An 8,578-nucleotide genomic window follows, 5' to 3' on the forward strand; every position below is an offset into this window, starting at 1 on the left:
ACAAGTATACAATCCATGTGGTAGGTATATGGGTGTTCAAGGCACTCTGTCAACTTTTCAGTTATGGCCTAAACTTTTCCTAATAAAATGTCAGGGGCAAGGATACATGTATTGTGACACATGAAAACCGGCCGTATCAGAGTTAACAGTTCATTTCTATGACTTTACTGCTCCAAACTTTAAATAAGTATCTCATTAAGTTACATGACTGGTATCTGGAGGGTCAATCATTAGCAAAATAATTATTTAAACTAAATACTTACATTGTGACTATGACAAAATCCAATTCCATTAATAATCTGAAACAAATACTTTTGAACTACTTGGTAATCTAGTCCATTTGGAAAGAGTTCCAAGTCATCAAGAATGGTATGGTCAACAAACTCAAAGACTAGGTACCATCGTTTTTTCTTCTTACACACTTCCAAAAGATTCACCAGATTTTCATGCCTCAGTTGCTGTTATTAAAAAAATGCAAAAATAGTTTTTATAAGATCAAATGATTAGCAATTAGTCGCAATATAAAATAGATCTTAGCATAAGAAAGACATAAATAAAATGCACAAACAGTATACATTATAAACATATAGTCTGTTTTTAAAATTATAGTTAAAAGATTCACATTGCTCTGTCATCCTCACAGAGAGCACAGTAAAGCCAATGAGAAAGAGAAAAATAGTTCCATCTTGGATGAAACCAGGTAGGATCTATGACCCCTACCCACAACAAATGAGATGAAACTGCCAATGTAGTCAAGGTTTAGGAAGATACCAAGAAATCATCTGTGGCCACAAAGCTGGCAGAGCAGAGTTCTCCAAAGTTGGTGACATACCCCAAAAAGGAAAAACAAAACAAAACAAAACAAAAGCCAACCTTCCAGAAAATAGTTTCCAGAAAATAAAACTAACTTATGCCGACTGCAGTCAGGATAGATGCCGCCTGAGTGGAAGGCAAAGGCAGCAGTGGCTGAAGAAGGCATGGGGGCTGGGGGTACTTCTGGGGTTATTTTAGTATTCTCTTTCTTAGTTTAGATTGGAGTTACATGGGGTTGTTCAGTTTTTGTAAAATCCAGATATATTCTTATGATATGTATACTTTTCTATAGGTATATGTCAATAAAAAGTTGGAAAAAAAAGAAGATCCTGCCTTGGCTGGAGTGGCTCAGTGGATTGAGCACAGGCCTATGAATGCCAGTTCGATCCCTGGTAGGGGCACATGCCTGGGTAGCAGGCCTGGTCCACAGTTGGGGGCATGTGAGAGCAACCACACATTGATGTTTCTCTACCCCTCTTTCTCCTTCCATTCCCCTCTCTTTAAAAATAAATAAATAAATAAATAAATAAATAAATAAATAAATAAAATCTTAAAAAGAAAAAATCCAGACATGAAAAAACAGATTTACAAAAGAGCAACCACTGGACTGACAGCTGACTTCTCAGAAGCCACAATGGAAGCCAGATGACAAAACAATGTTAGTTTCATTTTGTTAAAAGAAAACAATCGCCAACTTAAAATTCCATACCCAGCAAAAATATCCTTCATAAATAATAACAAAATAAAGACATTTTCATGTAAATTAAAAATGTTTTATCTACAGTAGATCCTCACTAGGGAGCTTTTTAACAAGAGATCACAGATAAATAATCTTAAATGAAGAAAAGAAGGGAGAACAAAGAGGTAAAAAAAACCTAAACAAACACTTAATAATAGTTATGTTTTCTGGTGTTTAAAAATATATATAAGGGTTAATATATGACAATATTAGCATAAAATATAAAAAAGAATAACCAAACATAAGCATTGCAAGGTTTAGAAGAAGGATAAAAGTAATGGATACTGTTAAACTTTAATAAATGTGTAGGATAACCACTAAAAGATAGAAAAATATATAATTTTCTAATTATTTGAGGAAAGCAAATGATAAATATAATCAATTCAAAGACAGAAAGAATAAAAGAATACAGAACCAGTAAGACAAATAGTATATATTAATTTGGGTAGATTTATACCCAAATATATCAGAAATTATATTACAGGTAGATGGACTAACTATTCCAGCTGAAATGCAAAGATTGTAAAACACGATAAAAATCAAAATGTAACTATATATTCACAAGAGACACATCTAAACAAGGACTGAGAAAAACTGAAAGTAAAAAAATGGAAAAAATATACTATGCAAATGCTATCCAAAATTAAACTAGCATAACTTATTAGTTTCAGACAAAAAAGACTTTTAAGAAAAAAAGCACTACTATAATAAAGTTATTCCATGAAAATAAAAGATTTGATTCAACATGAACATATAAATTCAAAATATAGTATTCTACACTAATAATATGGCCTTTCTGTTTATAAAGTTAAACCTTAACTGAATTACAATGAAAAAAGGAGAAATCAATAATCACAGAGGAAGATTTTAACATATTTCTTCTCAGTACTGGATAGAACAAGCACACACACAAAGAAGTTGGTGAGAATTTAGAAGATTTCGTAAATGCTGGTACTAAAGCTAACTTAATGAAATACTTTTCAAACACATGATGAATTATTTCTGTTTTCTATATTCAGAACCAAAAAGCACATATCAAGAAATTTCAAAAGAATGCAATCTTACATAGTATATATTCAGATCACAGAACAATTGTGTCACAAGTAAAAAATCAGGGGAGGAAAACGTTGGAAACTTCCACATGTTTGGAAATTAAGGGAAATAAGAAAATATTTTAAACTGCCAATCAAAATTTCTGTGATACATACCAAAACTGTTCTGAGAGGGAAATTTATAGCCTTAAATGCATTAATGAGGGCAGGGGAGCTGGAAATATAAGAAATAAGCACCTATATCAACAGGTTAGGAAAAAGAACTACAAAATAGGACTTCCGGCAAGATGGAGGAATAGGTGGACGCACCGTACCTCCTCGCACAACCAAGATTAGAACAACAATAAAATACAGTCAGCATAACACCCAGAACCGACAGGGGATTCATCTGAATGGAAGTCGGACAGCCAAGAAGTTGAAGTAGACCCGTACATCCAGACTGGTAGGAGACAACGAGCCGAGCGGGCGCGGGGCTGGCGCTGAGTCGGCAGCGCACGGAGGTCGGGGGAAATTTGGCGCGGAATCGGCACGACAGCCATCGGGACGCAGGAACGCAGCGGTGGACCCTGAGTACGCAAGCTGCGGCTGCCGGAACCAGTGGGGCAGCGATTGTGGACCAGGGCAGAGCTCGCAACCCAGGAGCCCGGGGAAAGGTCTGGGCCCAGGAGAATTGAACTGCCGCCATTGATTCGCCCCCGCCCCCGCCCCCGCCCCCGCCCCCGCCCCCGCCCCCCGCCCCCCGCCCCCGCCCCCCGCCCCGCCCCCGCCCCCGCCCCCGCCCCCACATATAACGTCACAATCTAGCGACTGGGGCGCCCAGCCCCGGTGAACACCTAAGGCTCCGCCCCCCACCTTAACAAGAGCGACCAGACCGAAAAAAAAAAAAAAAAAAAGGAGAGACAGGGAAAGACATAAGACATGTGTGCAACAGAGCAGATCAGTCCCCCAGGACTCATCCTTTTGAGCGACCAAGAAATAGCCAATCTATCAGATGCACAGTTCAAAACGCTGGTGATTAGAAAGCTCACGGAATTGGTTGATTTTGGGCGCAATTTAGATGAAAGGATGCAGGTTACCATAAAAGAGATGCAGGAAGATATGCGGAGGAGAGCCAATAGAGAAAGGAAGGAATCTGAGTCTCAAAACAATACAGTGGACCAGAAGGAAGATAGAATCAACCAAGCAGGAAAGCATGATGAAATAAGAATTAAAAAAATCGAGGAGAGCCTTGGGATCATCCAAGACACCTTTAAACGTTCCAACATTCGAATTATAGGGGTACCAGAAGGGGAGGAGCAACAAGTGGAAAAGTTACTTGAACAAATAATAAAGGAGAACTTCCCCAATCTGGCAAAGGAAACAGTCTTCCAAGAAATCCAAGAAGCTCAGAGAGCCCCCAAAGAAGTTGGACCCAAGAAGAAACACACCAAGGCACATCATAATTACATTAGCCAAGGTAAAAACGAAGGAGAGAATCCTAGAAGCAGCAAGAGATAAGGGGACAGTAACCTACAAAGGAGTTCCCATCAGACTGTCAGCTGATTTCTCCAAAGAGACCTTACAGGCAAGAAGGGGCTGGAAAGAAATATTCCAAGTCATGAAAGACAAGGACCTACATCCCAGATTGCTCTATCCAGCAAAGCTGTCATTGAGAATGGAAGGGAAGATAAAGTGCTTTTCAGATAAGGTCAAATTAAAGGAGTTCATCATCACCAAGCCCTTATTTTATGAAATGCTAAAGGGACTTATCTAAGAAAAGAAGATAAAGAAAAGACATGTATAGTAAAAGGACAGCAAACTCACAATTATTAACAACTACACCTAAAGCAAAACCAAAAGAAACTAAGTAAACAACTAGAACAGGAACAGATCCACAGAACTGGAGGGCACATGGAGGGCTAGCAGCAGGGGGGGGTGGGAGTAGGGGAGGGGGGAAAGGTATAGAGAATAAGTAGCATAGAATGTAGGTTGAAAATAGATAGGGGGAGGGCAAGAATAGTACGGGAAAGGTAGAAGCTAAAGAACTCATAAGACTTGCACATGGAAGTGAACTAAAGGGGGGGAACGTGGGTGGGAGAGGGGGGTACAGGGTGGAGGGGAGGGAAGGGGGGAAAAAGGACAAATGTAATAGCATAATCAATAAAAAAAATTAAAAAAAAAAGAACTACAAAATAAACCCACCCAAAATAAGTAAAAGGAATGAAAAACTAAAGAACAAAAACATGAAATAGATAAGAAATACATAATAGGGAAGATCAATAAAGCTAAACATAGGTGCTAAATATAAATAAAATTGATAAACTTCTCATGAGACAGATTAAAAAGAGAGAGAGGAAGGTGGGGGGGAGAGAGAGAGAGAGAGAGAGAGAGGGAGGGAGGGTGGGAGAGAGAGAGAGGAGGGAGATGAGCTAACATAGCCTGCTTGAGACTGCTATCCTTAGACTGGCCTGCTTGCAAAGTGAGCCCTTGGCCAGTCCTAGGAACTTGGATTTCAGGAGGGTTCCCTTCATCTCCAGAATTGATAAAAATGGCTCAATGTACAAACAATACTGTTTATACTGAATACCTGCATTCGTTCTGGTAGTCTGGAATTCTGGTACAAGCCAGGCAGAGGTGACTACATGACCAGCCACCAATAAAAATCCTGCACACTGAGTCACTAATGAATTTCCTTGGTAGACAATATTTCATATATGGTATCCCAACTCCTTCCTGGGGGAAATAAGTGTGCCCTGCGTGACTCCACTAGAAGAGGATTTTTGGAAGCCTGTAACAGGTCTACCTCTGAAATTCACTCTATGTGCCTTCTCCACTTCCTGATGTTGCTTTACATCCTTTGACTGTGATTAAGTCATAGCCATGAACACAGTGATTGCTGAGTGCTGTGAGTCCTCCTAGTGAATCACTGAGCCTTGAGGTGGTCCCAATACAGATGATAACTAGCTAGCTCTATCTATCTAGGTAGGTAGGTAGATAGGCAGGTAGATATAGAGAAAAGCAACAAATAGTTTAAAAATTATGTTTATAGTCATGATATAAATGAATGTCCATATATAATCATTTTATTTGTCACAAAAGAAATTTATACTTTAAACAGTATTTTTTCCCCCAAAATGTAATCTTGATCAAGAAACAACTCATTTTTAAACAAAATATATGTATTTACTCACCTTTAGTAACTTGATTTCTCGCATAGCAATTTTTTTAACCATTTTGTCATCATCACTTTCTAAGAACTTCTTGATGGCTACAATTCTTCCACTATCTTTATTCCTACACTTCATCACCATTCCGTAACTCCCTTCTCCAACCAATCCTAGGTTCTCATATTTTTCCATTTTGACTCAAAACCAGGAGAATTTTTTCTTGCTGTAGAAACCAAAACATAGAGCTTAATAATGCTGAATATGTTGATCTTCCCCACCCTCTCAGCAAATTAGTTCTTCCCCAACTTGTTTTCTATGTTAGAGCAGTCACTGAGTTGATGGCTCTCCTTTGCCGTCTCACAATTTCTTATGGTTTTCAATTCTAAGTTATGTTTTCAAAATATTCATATCCATTTCATAATAGACAACACCAATGTAACTAAAGCCATTAACTTTAAATTTAAATGACTAAATGTCATGTTAATGAAATTCAATATATTTTTAATTCAAATATAGGAATACTTAAACTATAGTACAAAACAATTATAGCTCACTTTACAAAAACACAATTTCTTTTCACTCAAAGGTGAAAAATGCACAGGTGAATTTGGTTTCATGAAGATCATATTTAATGTTTTTTTACATCAAGATTAAAAGATCAAAGTTGAAAATTTTTATACACTCTTTACTGAATTGGGAAAAACATTTGTTCACAAAATGATCACTTACCAAGTAAACACTAAGAATCTTTAATAAACTTTTTTCCTTTACTTTTCTTACTATAGTAATTAAATTCCTATATTTAATTTACAAAATAACAGCAATGACATCACAGTACATAGGCAGATTTTTACAAATGAAATAGTAGTACCAAATACAGCATTTCAAAACTCCTTTTAATGATTAGTCACTATGAGAATGATCATTTGAATTTTGTGTTTAAAATTCTTTTATATTCCCACTACATGTGATTTTCTAAAGACAATCTTAATAAAATCCTTATTTTACCCAGAAAAAAAAACTCTTCAGCTCAAAAACAGATAGATTTTAATTCGTAAGTTTTTATTGCCATGAAATAAATATAAAGGCTAATAACCTACAATTTCAAAGTTGAATTCATTTTTAAATCTAGTGTTGCAATTAAATTCTAGAACCAAAAAGTAAAAAACATGGTTCTTAATCCCAATATGGTCCTAAAAGTTTGAGGAGTAAAAAATATCTTTAGGTAACTATGTATTCAAATGATGACTCATAGGTAAATTTTTACAAATCCGACAATACAAAAACATTCATTCATTAAACTTAGGGAAAAATATTCTCAACTATTGCATTTTGTATTTATGGCAATCTAAGACTAATTTACCCAGATTGTGAATTGTGATGTTTTACTTGCTTCCCTTTTGATACACTGATGAGAAAGACCATACAAATATCCTCTTCATTGTAGCAAATTATGATAATCCAATGAATACATTTTTAGCATTATACACATAATAATTTAGGGTTTTTTAATACAGACATACATGGAACCAGAGATTGATCTGGGGGTGAGGGGGTGAATGAAAATAAATCCTAGTCACCACCAACTCAAATTATTTCACTTTTTTACTACCAGCTTTGATAATAGGTTATAAACTCTTTACACAGCAGTGCCCCAACACTACTTTCCATACATTTGATGTTTTAACCTCCATTTAATGTCTATTAACTATTTTCAAAGAAAATGTCTGTGTTTGAAAAAAACTTCTCAATGTAACTTTATGTCTTCTTTCCTTAATTATTTTTCCTTCCACTAAGACAGTATGTTTTATCAAAGACCACACTTTAGGTTTATCATGTCAAGGACAAACATAGATGGAGTCTATAACCTGCATCATTTAAAAACATTTTGCAACTGGTATCCTCAACATTTGAAAATGCAAAGTAAATGAAATTAAAATTACCTTAAGCACATCTAAGATGTTCTGAAGGATATCATAAGCTAACATTATATAAGTTGACTACTCCAAATTTATTCTTGCAGCCACCTGCACACCGGGTCACAGCACATTGAACATACCTATTTTTCAAATGGCACTCCCTGCAAATACCTGAAAAGTATCACGGCTTTAAAAGCCTCTTGTTTCCTGAAACAGTTACTCTTGAACCGTAAGTTTTCATGCCTTCTACTCCTGAATGTAAGGGTAATACAAACGAAGCCTGCCAATTTGGCAATGTGGTATTTCTGGATGTGTGCCACGTTAAGCATATGGTTCCAATACCAACAATTTAGAATACCAACTATTTAATTTAGATTAAAATAATACTAATTTTTTATTTTGTTAGAGATTGAAATCTATTACACATGAAAGCTAGATAATATAAGACTTTAAAAGTATATACTTACTGTTTCTTTAATATCCTCTCACGTGGAAAGACCCAAAGGTTTTCAACTTGGAAACAAATGTGAGCTGAAATTCATCTCGCTCGCAGGTATAAAGGATGCTGATTAGCAAACTACCAATTTTAGTGCTAATACGCTTCTTTAAGCAGACACAGTCACGGGTCCCAGGTGAAGCAGGCACGGAGGCAGATTGGCCTCGGCCTGCCCCAAGCTCACACATCGAAGGACCACGGGTCGCATGCTGTCGTCGTCAAGGCAACGACCTCACTCCGCCGCCAACCATAGGCATAAAGTCTCCAGAGAGAGATAGGGCCCAGGTAAGAATGCGTCCACGGTAGGCACCGACACCTGTTAAAACCAAGGCTTGTAGAGAAATTAGTTGGAGTGGGAGGGCACCTTTTCCCAGCTCGGAAGGTGCCCAGTCCCTGGATTCTGTGAACCTGCT

The 8,578-nt window shown here is 37.0% G+C and overlaps 1 protein-coding gene across 3 annotated transcripts in view; it reads right to left on the minus strand.

Annotated features, from left to right (window-relative positions):
• The window catches only part of CDKL2 (cyclin dependent kinase like 2), a 35,655-nt gene extending 27,077 nt beyond the window's left edge, over positions 1–8,578 (minus strand). For all 3 annotated transcript variants that reach the window (XM_045857914.1, XM_045857915.1, XM_045857913.1), the window contains exons 1-3: positions 8,137–8,578; positions 5,775–5,973; positions 264–458 (exon numbers count right to left, since the gene is read on the minus strand). In XM_045857914.1, the coding sequence (XP_045713870.1) occupies positions 264–458; positions 5,775–5,942 (363 nt within the window). In that variant the 5' untranslated portion in view covers positions 5,943–5,973; positions 8,137–8,578. The remainder of the gene's footprint in view (positions 1–263; positions 459–5,774; positions 5,974–8,136) is intronic.

The sequence above is a fragment of the Phyllostomus hastatus genome, unplaced genomic scaffold (genome assembly GCF_019186645.2).
Source record: "Phyllostomus hastatus isolate PE091 unplaced genomic scaffold, TTU_PhHast_1.1 phas_scaffold_1674, whole genome shotgun sequence".
NCBI lineage: Eukaryota > Metazoa > Chordata > Mammalia > Chiroptera > Phyllostomidae > Phyllostomus > Phyllostomus hastatus.